At 40.5% G+C, this 19027-nt stretch overlaps 1 protein-coding gene across 1 annotated transcript in view; it reads right to left on the bottom strand.

The window, feature by feature from the left end:
* Dock10 (dedicator of cytokinesis 10) overlaps positions 1–19027 on the bottom strand; it is a 197801-nt gene that overhangs the window by 138583 nt on the left and 40191 nt on the right. The window contains exon 2 of the mRNA XM_059278216.1: positions 7949–8068. Coding sequence (XP_059134199.1) covers positions 7949–8068 — 120 coding nt within the window. The remainder of the gene's footprint in view (positions 1–7948; positions 8069–19027) is intronic.

Below are 19027 nucleotides of genomic sequence, written 5' to 3'. Positions count from 1 at the left end.
TTTCTTCTCTAGATTTCATGAGAGAAAACATACAATACTTGTCTTGGTGAGACTTATGGCGATGTCCAGGTCTATTCATTTTCCTGGACATAACATAATCTCATTGTTTGTGATTAAATAATACTACATTGACTTCCTTATGGCATTGTTCACAGTGAGATTTGAGAACTTAACATTTACTCACAATTGGATGCTTCACTTTTTTAGGAAGCATCTGGCACATAGTGCATTGTTTTGAAGGAAACAAAAAGTGAAAACCAAAGTGTTTATGTTTGAATTTTGTCTTCAGTGGCTTACATCCTTGGTCAAGGGCCTCTTCATGAGAGTGATGTTATAACGTAATTGAACGCAGGCTATTACTTAGCTTTCAAATCACAATAGCAGTGTCCTTGCACAAACATGAGCCATTTAATGCTTTCTTTTCATACTCAAAAGCCACAGATTGAAAAGAGTTGAGATTCCTATAAAATTTTAAGCTATGTTTCAGATAAAAAGAAATCTCCTGACCTTTCTGCTTTGTAACTTTAACCGTAGCAAGGTCTTTGAACTTCCTCTCAGAGAATGGCCCATGTGGTAAAGCGTGGAAGTCCCCAAGTTACCAGTTGCTTTCAATAGCTAAAAATATACTATGAAAAATGTAAGCCCTTGATACATCATGAAATCTGTCATTCAGTTTTGACAGTCAGCCAAAGACAACTGCAAGATCAACCTGAGTGCCCTTGAACACTGATTCTGAACCATTAATAAGAAGTGGACTTTGAGGAGATGTTTTAACTTCTTTGGAAGGCTACTTCTCCCATTGAACCGAGAGCAACAGAGAACTATGATTTTGGAAATGGCCCTTTTAACAGCAGAAAGTCCAATAATTCAAGCGTAAGCATTTTCTCCTGTTTGTATTGATATTCTTGACATTTATGCTTAGGTCACTAAAGGTGGTTCTCAGAGTTGAACTTCAGCATAGCTTTGTGTAAGTGGGCACCGTGGGAACACAAAGCAGACTGCCCAGTGTTCCTGTTCCTAGACATCTCCACTGTATGGCTTAAGTTATTCTATCTCAGGCATTTGGCACCTTTCACCCAGCAAGAAAGTCATTTATGGCTCTGCCACCTTCTGTTATGTGATTTTTGCCTTAGTTTCTATTTAGACTGAGTCATCAAACATGATTCATTGTGTCCTTGAAATGATTCTTCCGCTTCCCCTTCCCCCAATACACCCCTTAACTCCTTTACTGAGTCACACATTAATGACCAAGTATATTTTTAGTCTGTTTCTATTACTGCCAACTTCAAAATATAAAGATAAATTCAACAGTGGTGAATTTAACAATGAAACTGTCCGTGTCTTTGAATTCATGGATTAATACATGCAGGTACACTGGTTCTTCATACTACAAGATTATGATGGAAGTAGTGTAGAAGTTTATGTTGTCTGGTCTTGTAATCTACATAGCAGGTGAGTAATTTCTACCTGGTGTGCCAAGAGAAGGGAAATGCTTCTGGGAGGACATTTTAAGTCACTATTCGACAGGCTCTTTTGAATACTCATGAGCTGTACAGTATATTGGGTATTTGATATATGGATATGAACTAATTTTTCTCTCACCTAGTCATAGAAATCAATCAAGTTAGTACATTAAAGTGTCTGAAGGAGGAGGCTACTTTTGCTGTGTGCCGGGTACTGTACTACACAGAGTGAGCCTCTAGAGGAAGTATCAAGTTTCTCAGTGGTTTTTTTTTTAAGGCAATATGTTGATTTATGTTAATAAGAGGAGGACTTCTTATTAACCTTCATTTTCTCATCATCAAGCAGAGACAATCACTCTATTCCCTTTTTAAACTCAAGACTTTTATGTCAGGATGGCCTTTGATGGCTAAGGTTTTCAAAGAATCCAAGTTATTTCCTAAAATAACAACCCAAGGAATTCTGAAAGAAAATTCATGAAATTTATTTTTATCATTTATGTTTTCTTTTTCTATTCTCTGGAGCATTTTATTGCAGCATGGTATCATATTCAAACCCAGAGTTCAGCAGTACAGCTAGTCTTGTCTCAGTTGGCTAAAGCTAGAATTATAGTACATCACCATGCCCACCTGAAATTTACATGGTTTGTTGGAATCTGAATTCATGTCCTCCTGGTTATGTGGCAAGCACCTTAACCACTGAGCTATCTTTCCAGTCCCTAAATTGATTGTTGCACTTGCTCTGTGTCAAGTGTTACCTTAGTAGCTGTGCGTCTTACAATGACAAGGGAGGAAAATGTCCTTGGCCTGCTGCAATTGTAATTTGGCGAGAAACCAGTGCCAGGAAGGTGAACAAAAAGCAAGTTTAAGGGGGGGGGGGTCCAGCTCAGTAGTAAAGTGCTTTAGATGCATGGAGGCCTGGGTTTGCTTCCCAGAACCATGAAGGAAAAAGCCAACAAGCAAGGGAGGAAGCAGGCAAATATACAAAATTGGAGATATTTCCAAGTTATAATCAGTGCTCTAAAGTGAAGCAGCGGGGTGTTGTGATAGAGTAACTCCGGTGCAGGAGGAGAGTAGGCTGGACCTCAAAGATTCTTCTTTAAAGAGGTCACACCTACAACTACATCACAGGAGCCAGGAGCCAACTCTGTCAGGAGCACAGGTCCTACAGAGGTAAAGCGCTTGCCAAGTGTGAGAACAGAATAAAGGTCAGGGGCTCTGTGTGGTGAACCAGGGTTAATACTAGGAGATGAGAGCTTGGAGATCACCAAGGGACAGGGAGAACAGTGAAGACTGGGCTTGGATGGAGGAAGGTTCTAAGTAAAGGCATGATACTGTCTGATATGTGACTCTAAAAGCTTCCAGCAAATACTGAATGTGAATGAACCAAAGTATGTCTATGGAGAAAGCATAGATACCCTGGCAGGGCATTCTGGGGTCCTAGGCAGAAAAATAATGATGGCATCTCATGCCATCAGAGTGATGAGGCAAAAAGTTCATGCTTGCCATGTAAGAATGCTGTATGGTGAAACAAACTTTCTTTTGGGGATATCAAATGCCAGACACAGTTGCTGCTTCTTGGTATTCAACCACAAGCAATTTCATCAGCCTTACTTTATCCATATTAGGGCACGAGCTGGTAAGGCACAAGACTCGCTTTCCTTGTCAGTCTCACTCCTCTAGGAAGTGTTCTTCTATATTCAGCACCCAGTGGGTGCTGAATAAATATTGATTAAACAAAGCAAGTAATGAATCATGTCGGCAGGAAGCGTGGGTACTTGGAACCATAGAAACAGAGAAGTGAGCTGGGTCCTCAAATCCGAAGAGCAGGATCCTGATGACTGAGGTTTGGAAGGACAGGTGGGAGTTTTAAGATGATCCATACTCCACCCTTTGAGATTAGTTCTGGTTGTTTTATTGTCACTTGTGCTTGGATGAATGAAAACTGTCCAGGCACACTACAGAGAATCCCAAGACTCCAGTAGAGTCAAGGAAATGATACACTTTCCAGGAGCGTGGTACGTTTTTGGTGGTGAGCAACACTCCTAAGTGACATAGGCTGTGAATGGGGTAGAAGACGGCAGGGGATTTAGAGAAGTTTATATACTCTGTATAGAGGATGAAAGAGCTGTCCAGAACAAATACAGCTATATTTTATCAGGGTAGTGTGTGTGTGTGTGTGTGTGTGTGTGTGTGTGTGTGTGTGTGTGCAGAGTCAGAGGATACTTTTTTTTCAGGGCTTGTGCTGGTTAGTTTTAGCTGCCAATGTGACACAACCTAGAATCCTGTGGGAAGATTTTTAATGGGAATGATTTACATCAAGGTGGCCTGTGGGATGTCTACAGGGGCCAGTCTTGATTGCTGTTAATCAGTATAGAAAGACTCAGTCCATGGCAGGCAGCACCATTTCAAGCGCTGGACCCTAAACTGTACAAGAGTAAAGAGAACTAGCTGAGTATAAACATAAGCAGCAAGTGAGGATCCATGCATTTATTCTGAGCTCCTGAATGTAGTAGATGCCATACTTTAAGATCCTACCTCGACCTCCCCACAGTAATGGACTAATTTGGAATTGTAAGACAAGTAATCCTTTCCTCTACTAGGCTGTCTTTGGCCAGGATATCTTCTGACAAATGAAATTCGACTAGAACAGGGCTGTATGTCCAAACTCAAACTTTCACAACCACTCAGAGCCCTGACTTTGCACCAGGACAGCCACGGGCAACCACCAAATGAACCGGTATAAGTGCTTGAATAAAACTTGGTTTGTGGATACCAGAACACGCATTTCAGATTCTTTTCACTTGCTACCAACTAGATTGCTTTTCCCGTCGACTATTTAAAATCAGAAATTCTTGGCTCATGGGACATACAAAAATAGACAGCATACTACCCGTGGGATCTAGGTTTCCAAGCCAAAATGCATAGGGCAAGAATGAGAAAAACAGGGCAGGAAAGAGTGAGAAAAGTAGTCAGACTTTTTACTAGAAATTCCTGGCAATTTTGTGCTGATATAGTGTTCAATACTACCCACCATCAATTACTTAGTACAAATGAAAATTCAGCCACTGATAGGAAATGTCATTTTCTGATAATAAAATTAGAGGCTATTGCATATCTCTTGAGTGTACTAATTGGGTGCTTTTTTCCCAGCTGGCCTGTGGCACTTTCCAAGCCCCATTACAAAGAGGCCACATGTTTTGTTAATATTAAACTCTAGTCATTTGTTCTAGGAACAGGTCAATGTCTCACTGCTTGCATTTAGAAAAAGACATGAAGCTTTCTCCTTCTTGGGCAACATTGTCTTGGACTGCTCTCCGATAGCTTTACCTGCCTGACCTGAGAGGTATTATAACCTTACTCCTACTGTTCTATCAGACTAAAATAGTCCTTCCTTGGCTGTTAGTGTCCTCCATGAGAAAGCTGAGCTCAGCTCAAATGCCACTTAGTCAGAGGGACTGCCCAACTACACAGTCTAATTCAGCTCTTCCCAGGACCCAGTTTTTATCACATTGCCCTATTTTTACCTTATAAAATAATCTTTATTTTCTTAATTAATTTGTGACTTAGTTTTCTTATCTTTTCCTCACATATCAGTGAGATGCTCAGTGTCCTTAGAACGAAGATACTTTTGTTCAATCATTGCTGCCTCTTAATTCTTAGAGCAATGATTAATATTCAGTATTTTGCATTTCATTCTTATTGAATAAGTGAAGGAAATGGTTAGGGGTATGTGATAGAATAGCATGGTTAAACTGTGCTAGTATTTACTCCAGTGGGCTGGAAAGTGGCTGTGAGGATGGAGGAGGCTGTGGTAGGAGAGTAGAAGAGTCCTTGTGGGCATGTATTCTCTCCTTCCACTGTATGCATCCTGGGAATCGAACTCTGGTCCTTAGGCTTGGCAGCAAACCCCTTTACTCACTGAGCCATCTAGTTGGCCCTACAACATCATTATGGAGGAAATAAGGAAACACACATGGAGTTCAAACAGGCCTGTAATAAAATAGTCCTGTGAACTGATTGGAATGATCACATTGGGAAAATAGAGCAACATGCTATTGTAGGCTCTGTTTATGTTACTAAGGATGGCAAAGGTAAAACCAAAACAGTTAGAGGCCATGTTTAAATGAGGCTGGAAAGATGACAAAAATGGAGTTCAATTCAGAGCCAGTGTGAAATCCACCCGTGCTTTCTTTCTGACGTGGCGGGCCACTCGAAGTGGTACTTGACATATTTCTGGATGGCAGAGCTGGAATAAAAGATGCGCCACGGTTCACGAAGTTTGGTGCTGTCTGACAGAAAGGGCTTTTGGGTAGTTTACCCCTAGGCTGAAGAATCGAAATAAGGATGTGGAATTTAAAAAAAGAAGAAGAAGGTAGTTCAGCTTGAAGTTGCAGCTCAAGCCCCAGAGCCTGATACAACCACAGAAATGAGATCTGCAGAGATAAATCTCTCTTAAAATGTGCCAACAGTGAGTGGAAGCCATTTCAAAACACTGAAAAGCAGAGTGAAAGAATTGCTTTTTCCTGTGCCCATGTCTGTCTCTTTTCTTCCACTGTTATCCACACTGGGAACAGAGAAGTATTAACTCTGTCTCCTCTATAATTTTTTTGTATTCCACCAGACACAGGGCCTCATGCATTTCAGGTCAGGCAAGCCCTCTACCAACTTAGCTACATCCACAGATCTATCAGTTTTCATGTAGCTTCTTTTTCCTAAATCCATGAAGGAAGGAAAAAACCAATACAAAACAAAACAAAACAAAACCTTTTGAAGCCAGAAGCCAGATCTATCCCCAAGGTTGAGAGAGGATACGGAAGCTGTGTTAGTAAAATGTGGAAACCGAGACCCACACTCCCTGAGAGAGAAATCCCCAGGCACAGCCTGCTCTGCAGGGGTACCCTCCAGCTGCCTTTTCATCTGCAATGTTGAAGTCTGACATGTCTGAGAATACCTTTGTTTTAGGAGAAAAATGGAGAAGGTTACCAACTGCCCAGGGCAGCCTCTGTTTGCAGAGCTATTCACTAACAGTGCATTAATGCTCCAGATGACTACAGGGAAGAGAATCTAATACTTGGGACATACTGGTGTTCATCATCCACAACGTTATCCTTTTTAACTTCAATATTAACTTCCTTTCCTTCTCTCTCGGTCTATCTTACTGACCTGGAGCTGATGCTAGGTTGCCCATCCAGCTGTTAGAATCTTCCTGTTTCTGCCTCCCCAGCACTGGAGTGGCAAGTGTGTGTCACTACACCAGACTTTTTAATGTAGGTTATGGGGGAATAGATTCAGGTCCTCATGCTTACATGGCAAGCTCCTCTTTACCAACTGGGCTATCACTCTCCTTCTCATTCATTCTCTCTACTAATTTCAAGAGCATCATAAGTGTACACTGTCCTAAAAGGAACATATGTCACACATCATAAATCATTCTGCAAGGATGTTCTTGCTTTGACCCCAAGACTCACCATCTCCTGAACAAAGGCTAACCAAGATTCATAGTGGTTTTAATGCAGTCAGGATGTAATATATGAGAGAATAATAAATGAATAAATATAAAAAAAAATCTCCTCTTTTGTGCCATTAGACTTCTACTTTTTCCCCTGGTTGATTTCTATGTCTCAAAAGCTTCTAGTTAGAAATAATCTGAGGGAAGAAGTACTCTAAGTCAAAGGAAGGCTGTGGTAAGAGCTTTGGATGTTGGCAGGAACATGAGCACCAACTGGTTTCAGGCAGCACCATATGCTGCTCTGGGTCTTTGCGTCCACTATTGAGCCTCACTTCCACTTCTCCAAGCTGGGGAAGCCCTGGGCCTATTCTATGTCTGGAAATGGCCTTCTGCTGGCCATAACAAGAAGGTGCTGTAGAATATTAGTTTAAGACATGCTACATTCATTTATGCTGTGGAATATTTGTTTAATGCTGCAAATATGTGTTGCATTGTTTTATGTTACATTTGTTTAACTCTGTAAACTCTATGTTACTTTGCCCGCCTAAAATATGATTGGTTTAATAAAGAGCTGAAAGGCCAATAGCTAGGCAGGAGAGAGAAATAAGTGGGGCTGCCAGGCAGAGAGAATAAATAGAAATCTAGGCTCCAAGGGAAAAAAAAAAGAGGAGAGAGGAGTGAGAAAAGGAGGAGAGGAAGATGTAAGGAGCCAGCCACATAGCCACACAGCCAGCCATGGAGTAAGAAGGAAAGACAGATATACAGAATATAGAAAGATTAAAAAGCTCAGAGGCAAAATGTAGAAGAAGAGAAATGGGATAATTTAAGTTAGAAAAGCTGGCTAGAAACAAGCCAAGCTAAGGCTAGGCATCCATAAGTAAGAATAAGTCTCCGTGTGTTTATTTTCGAGCTGGGTGGCAGTCCCCCAAAGACTAAAAAAACCAACTACAAGAAGGCTTTACTTTCTGAATCTATGTGGAAAGACAGAACCTAACTTATGGCCCCTGATAATTTTAAAGGACTTGCAGAGACTTACTGAGAAGTCATCACTGGGGAAGAAGAGAAGATCTTGAAGAGGATCATTCCGATAGGTCTTTTCAAGTTCTTCAATGACAGTTTCATAATCCAAAGGCTCCAAAAGTCTGGGTTTTTCCTGCTGTGGGAAAAACAAAACAAAACAAAACAAAACATTGAGTTAACTGTTACGCATATCATCTTGCTTCTTCCCTGCGACTGCTCCAGTTTCATGTTTTAGCTGTCACTGAGGCATTGACATCACCCACTCCTTCCCATTCGGGTCTCCCAGACTCCAGGAATTTGGGAAAAAAAGCCACATAATCACGTACTGATTACTTCCAGATCTGAAATGAAGTGAGGGGACCCTAAACTACCTGACAGCTCCCTGAGTAATTCAAGCTGCTTGTACTGATGGGGGTGCAATAGATGTTCTCAGTATAGTGTTATGACAATGGTCCTCACTGCTCCTGCTGAATCAGATACTTCATGAGTTCTACTGAGGTCAGTTAGCAAACGTTGGCACCCTGCTAGGAATCAAACTATTACAAGCTGCCTTCGTTGTCAATGAAGCATGGATCTCATGTCAGGATTAATGGATTGGCTCTAAGCTTTGTTGCCTCTACAGAGGGAAGTTGGATCAGTCTCTAATAGACCAGGACAACTGAACTGTGAGATATACTGTGTTGGAAATGGGTGAGGCTTAGAAAAGTAAGCTGGGCGGTGGTGGTGCACACCTTTAATCCCAGCACTCGGAAGGCAGGCGGATCTCTGTGAGTTTGAGGCCAGCCTGGGCTACAGAGTGAGATCCAGGAAAGGCACAAAACTACACAGAGAAACCCTGTCTCGAAAAAAAAAATACAGATAATCACATGGTATTAAAATCCTGGACCCAAGAGAAGCTGTACACCCTCTGACAAGACTCCCCACAGTGCAAAATAAAATAAAATAAATAGAAAATAACTGCTAGAGGGAGAAGCAAAGTGTCATTACGGAGTTGATGAGTTTGTTACACACCATACATGGATCACAAGTTGAGAAAAATGGGGCTCTTCCCTGAAGAAAAGAAAACAGTATTACAAAACAGAAACCCCAAGACTCAGTGAAAGGTGTCCCCTAATCCTTTGAAGAAATATTCATGCAAATGAAATGGAAAGACTCCTCTGTACTTAGGTGCATTTGGGGGTTGGGCTTCTAGAAGCATGAAGGGTCACCACGAAAGCCAGATGCTAAAGTGATCCTGTAAATATTAATGCCAATATCATCTGCCCTATCCACTTCCTAGCCTCCCTCTACATGCTCCACCTCGGTAAAGCATGGTCCCCCAAATTTTCATCTATGCTTTAAAAACTGCTAATGGGCTTCTTAAAATGGCAGTCAATATTTGTTTTGATGATTTTCCAAATACAAACAGCAAAATGTGAACATGATGGGCCAGTAGCAAAGATATCCATCCATTATCTGGATTAAAAGAAAAACAAACAAAAAATCCTTAAATGCTTAAATAAACTGTGTAGGTGAGTTTTCTCTCTGGAAGGGGCCATCAAGCAAACTGAGTACTCTTGGGGTGTTTGAAGAAAAGGAGCTGTGGTGTAAAACACTGCACATCTGGAGTAGAATTTACAGAGGCTCTGTGGTAGTTTGGAAGTTCTTCCTAGGTCTGCTGCATTTTGATGCTTTTCCATTTACACCTATTTTCAGTTCAAAATTCCTTATTTCTCAGGCAAAAGCTAATTCCAAGGATCACAAATTGGGGATTGTGTGTGCAATGTATGCATGTGTGAGGATGAGCAGGGTTGTGCACATGCAGTGGATGCTGGCGGTTGACATCAGTATCTTCCTAAATCACTATCAACCTTAGTTTTTGAGAGAGAATTGTTCAGTGAGCCTAGCAGTCCCTCTTTGGCTAGGCCAGATGGCCAGTGAGCTCCCAGGATCCCCCTGCTTCTGTTTCCTCAGTGCTAAGGTTAGAGACACGTGGTGTGGGTGCTGGGAATCCCACTCAGGGCCTCAGGCTTGAGCAGCAAGCACTTTGCCCATTAAGCCCTCTTCTGAGGTCCATCTTAAACATGGCCTTGAACATCTTTAAGCGGGGCAGCCTCAGGTCTCAGTTTTTCTATATTATCCCTGGTCTTGCCACAACCAGAATTTAAATGAAAAAAAAAAAACTACCTTTTTGGACCTTTAAATCATAAAACAATTACTCTGCCCCCCCCACTTGCTCACTCTCCCTCCCCCTCCGTATGAAACACATAAAATAAAAATAAAAATGTGTGATGAAACCCATCAGGAAGCTCTCCCCTTTTGCCATAGACTGGGCGGGTTACTTATATCCCTTTCCTTCACAAGTTTCGTCTTTTAAGTATGTAAAGCTGGTCAGTGCTCACTGCAATGCCCCATGAAGTGGGTGCTAACACCTAGTCTTTTTCCCTTCTCCCCCCAGTGTGAACAGGAGTGTGAGTGTATTGCAACCCAGAGGCTTAAAGAGAAGCGACATGTCGAGAGTGGGAGTCTACAATCTTGTTCCATTTTTAAATGTTATGTCTCATTAGTCCAGAACTTGCAAATTAACTAAGAAGGTAGGCTAAGGGGTTGACTTACTAAATAAAGTGCTTGCCTTGCAAGCACTCGGTCCTGATTTTGGTACCCAGAACCTATGTTAAAAGTGTTGGGCATAATGGTGTTTGCCCACTTGTCATCTCAGCACCAGGGTGGCAGAGCCGGGAGGATCCTCGGTGCTCACTGGCCATGTCTGCCCTAGTTGTTGAGTCCTGGTGAAAGACCTTGTGTCAAAGGAGATGCTTAGCATTCCTGAGAATCACATCTGTGGTTGTCCTTTGTCCTTCACACACACAGGTACACAGGTTCATATATACCTGCACACATATACATGTTCATATACACTTGCATACATGCATGCATGTTCATATACACCTTCATACATGCACATGCATGCATGTTCATATACACCTGCATACATGCACATGCATGCATGTTCATATACACCTGAATACATGCACATGCATGCATGTTCATATATACCTGCACACAGATCTGCATCCCCTACAACCATGCATGAAGAAGAAATTGGAGGCTAAAGGATCTTTCACAAAAGACCTTTCACTGAAAAGCAAGCTGTAGCCAAAGTTAGTCTTATTTGAATTACTGCAACAGGCACATCAGAGTTCCAGAGTCTAAGGTTATTGGTACAACAAATTACAAACCAAACTGTAAACTATTATTGATAGATCAGTACAAGGAATGGAATGTAAATATTTGGAAAGACACATTTTTATGTATCTGGCTTAATCTATGAGGAGCTCATAGGGAACTCATCAGGGAACTCAAGAATGATATCCCCCAGGCCTTTCCTATTTTAGATATTGCATTGAAATTATTTTGAAATGGGGAAATCTCAAATCTAGAATATCTACTCACTAAGCTTTGACTAAGGGATACATAAGTAAATTTTTGTCTTCCCAGGGATTTTCTTAATGAGTATCACTCAAAATTCTCCACCTTTTGTAGCTTTTTGCATATGAATTTAGCAAATGAGTTGCATTGAGGTGGCAGGAGATGTAGCTTAGTTGGTAGAGTATTTGCTTAGCATGTGTGATGCTATAAATTTCACCCTTAGCGCTGTATAAACTGGATGTGGTGATAAACATCTTTAATGCTAGCTCTCAGGAGATTGATGTAGAAGGAATAGGAGTTCAAAGTCATCCTAAGCAAGGTTGGTGAGTTGCAAGTCAGTCTGGAATACAGGAGACTCTGGTATAAACAACCCAAAATGACACTAATAGATTCCACAGCCCTAAGAAGTGGAGCAGGGGGATGTTGCGCCACAGTGGCAACAGGCCCCATTCTTCTTATGTACTATGAAGAGATTTGTTTGAGCTGGTTCCCCAAATCCACAGCTCTCTACCAAATCAACTTCACAAAAGAAGTTTGGGATCCTGACACAAAAACCAAAAGCTTTCTTCCTCTGTATTTATCCACAATTTCTAATGATATGCCTAACACAATACCTAAGCCCCGGAGTGGGGAAGCTGCCATGTTGGTAATAATAGTCCAGGCTGTCAAGACTGTTCAGTTGTCATGAAATAGGTAGACCATCCGTGTCCTAACCGGGGGTTTTAACTTCTAGCGAAGGATTGTATCAAGAAAATCTGGATTTTTTTCATCATAGCAATTCAAAATCAACTGGTGAAGAAACGACACTGAAGGAAATAAGCATTTAGAATATAGTACCCTTAAAGATCACATGACCGAACTGCCAACCTTTCTCCAGAATAGAAGCATAGCCCAACTAGAAATTAACCTAGACTAGCCTTGTTTTAGCAAAGTTCAAAGTCTATGGGAGGATGCGGTTTTAGGCTTTCTGTGAAAAAAGTGAGAATGCCTGCCTCACTCCTGTGGGCTATGAGACTATGGGCGTGGTGATTAAAATCCTCATGTCTTAGTTTATATATGTGTGAAATGACTGAGTAGGGGCTACATTGGAAGATGAAATGATGTTGTACTTCTTAGAATCATACTCATCTACAAGATTTTTCCTGAGTATTAAATAAAGACTGGCTTACAATCTTTAGATTGAAAGCACCTGTAATGTGTATAGGACACAATAAACACGTGTTTCACAGTTAAGTATACATCTCTTCATCCAGATCCAAGAATAACCTAGATTATATCTGAGAGAAATAAGCACACATAAAATCCAAGATGTGTTTAGGTATCTTGGCAACATTATCTTCCTTACAAGATGGAGAAATGTATTCAACTTCATTGAAGAATGACAAGAAAGGTAAGTAGATTGATGGTGGTCATGCCTAACCAGGGAAGATATTAAGTATAGCCTTTCAAAAGAAGTAATTTTCAAGAATCATGAGTAATGGGGAAAGGTATTAATCTGTAAGGAGATTTAGAAAGGATATTAAGACTAGGAGAGGGTCTGGAATAAATCAGTGGAGGACTGTGTGCAATATGTCATGGATTTATTAAATTCTTCAGTGCTTCACCAGAGTTAGTTAGCTGTCAATATTTTGCACATAATTTGTGTTTTTGTTGTTTGAAAACTGGAGTAAGGTCCATGATCAAGTGTTGCTACAAATGGAAGGACAAAGAAAGGAATTATCTCAGGAGGTGAACAGTTCGAAGAAATCTTGATGATATTTCTGGATCCACACATGAGATTAGAACTGGAATCTATACTATCTATACTTCTAAGACTTAGTTACGCTGCCAGGGCATGGCCTGATTCAGAAAGTATGACGGATGAAACTATGAACACTTATTAAAACTGTTTTTTTCTCAAGTTTATAACAAAATAAAAATTGCTTGTTTATTATTGCTTAATAAGAATGAGAATAATATTATATAATAGAGTAACTTCACAAGACTTTATAAAGAAACTAATTATCGACATAGATTGAAACATCACTAGCTTGCTGCATTTGGGTGGTACTGTAGCATTCAGGATGTTGTTGTTTTTAATGTTTTTGGATGAACATGTGTTGCTTTCATCATGCTAAAAAGGATGAACTTGGTTTTTCAAAAGAATCAAGACTTCATTAAACACTGGGGAGTTATTTGATTTTAAAATTGTTTACCCTTTGAAAATCCACCAGAGAGGAAGCCCAGAAATATCACAGTGGGGCTTCACATAGAAATTCAACCACTAACAGATTCAAGTAATTACAACAAAAGATACACAAAACACGGGGGAAAAAGAGACCAGAGAAAATAATTACAGATTGGGCTTGCGGTTCTAGAAACTCATGCCAGCAAAACAGAGAAGCACAATTAGCGATTTAATAACGGAACTATTTTTAGCTTTGTAGGGAACCATAAACATCTGGTAACTTACTTAAACACCATCCTGAAGTGGTGCTTGTAGCACAGGATTCCAGTTGGAAACTCCAGTGGGAAGTTTAGACTCTCATACCTACCAGCTATGTGACTTGGGCAAGTCATATGAATCTTGGCTGAAGTTAATCAGGATGAGTAAAAATAAAGACCAAGGAGATATATGTCAGCATGGTAGATGAACTGCAATATACCAGCAAAATAGAGACTTGTTTTATTTGAAAATTGTCTTACCCAAAGACTTATACCCAAATCAAGTCCCAATCAAGCTGTCACACCAAGAATATTGAGTTCTTCATTTATCAAGAACTGTACTATGTATTTTACATTTATGATCTAAATTTCCCTTAAAATATATTGAAAATGAATGGTTCTAATAAAAATAAAAGAAGTAATAAATTCAAATAAAAAGTGGACAGCTGTCCCTGTGTATCTTCTAACTAAGTCAAGCCAGGCGTCTTTATGCCCTTTAGGAAAAGGAAGGTGAACTTACTAAGTATGTGTAGCTGCAGTATGCCTATCAGCAATTCAACACTACTTTCAGAGTCTGCTGTTGTTTGCTCGGAGAAACAGCCTAGAAAATGTTTTATCGTTTTTTATACTGTCAGATCACAAGACAATGATCAAATTTAGAATTGGTTTTATATTAAACTCATTAGCTTCTCAGATACAAATTTCCAGAGCAAAAGCAATGTTGTAAAAGTTATGCTTTGAATTTCATTCTACAGCTCTAACTTCCATAAATACAAATGACTCTGTCTACTGTAGGGAGCTATTTGGGAAAGGCTGAAAGAGTCAGGAGAGTAGAACAGTGTCTATAGCCAAACCTTTGTATTTGGAGGCCATGTATGCAAACCTGGGTTCTTAACTGGAAGAGCAATCAGGGGAAGTGAGTCTTTGGAACTCTCTAGGAGAGCACTCTAGTTCTGTTGTTCTACACCAGCTGTTCCTAGTTCTCATTAAAACCTGGTCTTAGCCGGGCGGTGGTGGCACACGCCTTTAATCCCAGCACTCGGGAGGCAGAGGCAGGCGGATCTTTTTGAGTTCGAGGCCAGCCTGGTCTCCAAAGCGAGTTCCAGGAAAGGCGCAAAGCTACACAGAGAAACCCTGTCTCGAAAAAAAAAAAAAAAAAAAAAAACGAGAAAAAAAAAAAACCTGGTCTTTTCAAAGAAATAGTATGAAAAGAGTTTTTCCCCTACACTTGAGAAGTTTCATGATCTTTCTGTGTCACACTGTGCATCCTGTGGTGCTACTTGGGACTTACAAGTCTTCTCTGATTCCTCCTCCACCATACATACACACACACACACACACACACACACACACACACACACACACACACCCCATTTCTACATTTCTGAATTTTTACTCGTGTCCTGTCATTTATTGTCATAGCATTAACATCATCTATAAATGCCTTTTGAGAGTATATAACTAATACGTGACTAATATAAATAATGACACAGGACAACAAGCATAAACCAAAATTTACTTTAGGATGAGTAGAGTGGGCTCTATTAACACTCAAGAGAATTCAGAATTCAGAGTGAACAGCTTTCAGTGACTAAGCTATTTAGAGGAATCCTAAACTAATCATAGTCATAATCATTCCTGTTTTGAGCCCATCAGAGCACTTTACAAACAACACAGTGGTCAAATAACTTCAGTGTTTGGTTGGAGAGATGGCTCAGTGGTTAAGAGCCCTGGCTGCACTTCCAGAGGACCCAAGTTCAATTCCCAGCACCCATATTGTGGCTAACAATGGTCTGTAACTCCAGTTCCAGGAGATCCCACACTCTCTTCTGCTCTCTGCTGGCACTGCACACATGGGGTGCACAGACACACACACACACACACACACACACACACACACACACACACTCAGGCAGGCAAAGCACCAATACACATAAAACAAAAACTAAAATATGAAATAAAAAACAAACGAACTTCAGTGTTATCAAGATAACAAGCTACCAGGCATGGTGGCACACACCTATAATCCCAGCACTTGGAAGGCTGGTCTACACAGTGAGTTTTAAGACAGCTAGGGCTACAATGAGACCTTGGCGGGCGGGGAGGAGAGAGAGAGAGAGAGAGAGAGAGAGAGAGAGAGAGAGAGAGAGAGAGAGAGAGAGAGAGAGAGAGAGAGAGAGAGAGAGAGGTAATTTTTTTAGAAGAAACAAAACCTCTAAATGAACAAGAGTTCTTTAGATGCTAACAGAACCCAAGACTCTTTTGCCTTAATGTGATTGGAATGGGGCCAATTTCCACACTATTTGTGTTTAAAACAAATGGGAAGATTGGAGAGAGCCCTCACAGCTGCATCTATGGCCACAGCTGTCACCCTGTGGTCGTGTGACAGATTTAATTCAGCCTTTCATCAGGGGGAGTTCCATTGGACAACGTCTCAGAAGCCCGAGCTTCAGAAAACAAGGCCAGTTTTTCTTACCAGAAAGGAAATGATTAAGTAAGGCATAAGGCCTCTTTTGCCGACCCTTTAACCTTCTTTCTGTCCTGAACCACAGAGTTTCATGAGAATGGAAAAACACTAGCTAAATCAAAGTTAAGAACTATGCAGCTGGGCAAACTCAGATTAAGCCATTTTGAAATGGTTCCCTTGGCAACAAAGACAGACAGATCACAGAAGAAATCAAGCAGAAATCAAGCAGTAGTTGCTCTTTAAGTATTAGTTCATTTCAGAAATGTGAATGACTATTAACCAGATAAAGTATATAAAACTTATCAACTATATGAGATTAATATGATTAATTTTTCATATTTAGTAGAATTTCATTAGAAATTAAAGACAAACTAGTCTTTAAGAATTTACTGTGTAAGGGATACTCTGAAATTTAATTCAGATTTGCAGTCTTGTTTTCTTTGTAGGGAAATCTGACCCATTATATTTCTTTGGAACGTGTCAAAATGTCCACAGATCTGCATAGCAAATGAAAATTTAAACCAATGACAGTAACTGTTTCTCCATACAATGGTGGTGCTTATAAAGATATAGAAAATATCCAACAAGACCTAAATCAAATTAAATTACATGTCTCATTTAGTTTTCTAGAAACACTTGAGAGATAATAAATATCATTAAAAATATATCAGAACCCAATTACAAGCCTGCCTGACACCAGGGAAATTAATGCCTTAGAACAAGCTGCAGGGAACTTTAAATTAATTTATAGGAGGTCTGTGATAAAAGCCACCACCAGATTATCCTCTGGCACCATCTTAATACTTTGACAGTCATACAAACTTTCATTCACAGGTCAAGTTGCTGTAGTTGTTGTTGTTATTGTTGTGTGTGTATGTGTGTGTCATGTACAGACTTACACATAAGCACCAACCAAATGTGAACAGTTCTTCCAACTAGATGTTACATTTTCAGCAAATCTTCTCCAAATGATAACCCATTCTTTGTGGTCTCTTCCTTAAAGACTAGTTGTGATGGGTTTGATCATTAAAATCACCAGCTTCTCTGATGGTCAAAAGGGATGCAGCCCAAGCAAAGCCCATGCAACCTTTCCCTCTGGAATTCCCAGTCTTCAGTGAAGGGATGACAGGGTTGAGAAAAAAGCTGGAAGCTGCACATCTCTGGGGCTGAGCTTCACAAAAACTGTCCATTGTGCCCAACTACCAAGACAACAGGGTTTCCACTGCCTCAGTGGCTCTGATTTCCTTACTGGCTCTTCCCCAAGCCTACCTACTTCTGGCCTTCCTTTCCCATCTCTGGACTGTGTCTGTTTATGTGAGTAGATTTCTAATTCTTGCAATTAAAAGAATCTACTCTGCGATACCAGGAGCAGTACCTACCACAGGGGCCTATTATTTTCCAAGTTTATTCGGATTTGAATGCTCATGTACAACCCCTTGCAGCCAATGACTTCTGCCTTTGAAATGCAGGAATTCAACGGCTGTGTATTATTGATACATCCCAATACCATTTCATCCTGTGAGAAAAAAAATACACTAGATATCATGTGCCCTATGAGTGAGAAGTTTCAATAACTTTTTGGCTTTCCAAGGTCAGACATGAAGGGCAGCTCTAATCTCTAATTTTCTATCAGAACAAACTCATCCAACCATCATTTTACCATGATGCCAGAAGATGAAGACTTTTGAAGTCAGACAAAGAAAGTATATGGCCATATTTGCTTTCAGTGCTGACAGTCACAGGCTATAATTTTGCTCTCCATAGGATGTACCTGTTTGTGTTAGGGGTGCTGAAATATCTCTTTGGTTTGTAGCAACGTCTGGAAGCCATGCTCAGGCTCAGTTCACTTTGCTTCATTCTATTATTTTCATCTCAGGAGTCACATTTGGGGTGACTGTTATATTAAGACTAATTCATACATGTTTGCTGTGGGATGTATGGCAAATGTGTTGCTAATTAATCAATAAAACACTGATTGGCCGTTGGCTAGGCAGGAAGTATAGCCGGGGCAAAGAGGAGAATAAAGCTGGGAAGTGGAAGGCTGAGTCAGAGAGACACTGCCAGCCGCCTCGATGAAAAACAGCATATGAAGATGCCGGTAAGCCACGAGCCATGTGGCAAGGTATAGATTAATGGAAATGGATTAATTTAAGCTATAAGAACAGCTAGCAAGAAGCCTGCCACGGCCATACAGTTTGAAAGCAATATAAGTCTCTGTGTTTACTTGGTCGGGTCTGAGAGGCTGTGAGACTGGCAGGTGAGAGAGATTTGTCCTGACTGTGGGCCAGGAAGGAAAACTCTAGCTACACATGTTCGCTTACAGAAAAAAATACAGCTACACCAAAATACTTAATAATAGTAGCCATAGTCACTGTAATTTAGTTTACCATAAATGGCAATAATAATTGCTTTCTTATTGGTGCTATTATGGTCAATGACAAGGACTATGATACAAGTTAATGCTCTCTCTCATTGAGTACCTATATTAATTCTAGAAGACATCATCACAGTTGATTACTTTTTTTTTTTTTTTTTTTTTTTTGGTTTTTCGAGACAGGGTTTCTCTGTGTAGCTTTGCGCCTCTCCTGGAACTCACTTGGTAGCCCAGGCTGGCCTCGAACTCACAGAGATCCGCCTGGCTCTGCCTCCCGAGTGCTGGGATTAAAGGCGTGCGCCACCACCGCCCGGTGCAGTTGATTACTTTTTTTCCCTTGGATTTTGAAAACTTGTGCAACCTGAGCAGTAAGTTGATGGGAGAGCTCATATTTAAGTTCAGTTAAGCTTGAAGACTGCGGT

This window comes from Peromyscus eremicus, chromosome 13 (genome assembly GCF_949786415.1).
Source record: "Peromyscus eremicus chromosome 13, PerEre_H2_v1, whole genome shotgun sequence".
NCBI lineage: Eukaryota > Metazoa > Chordata > Mammalia > Rodentia > Cricetidae > Peromyscus > Peromyscus eremicus.
This window is presented reverse-complemented; position numbering and strand designations above follow the sequence as displayed.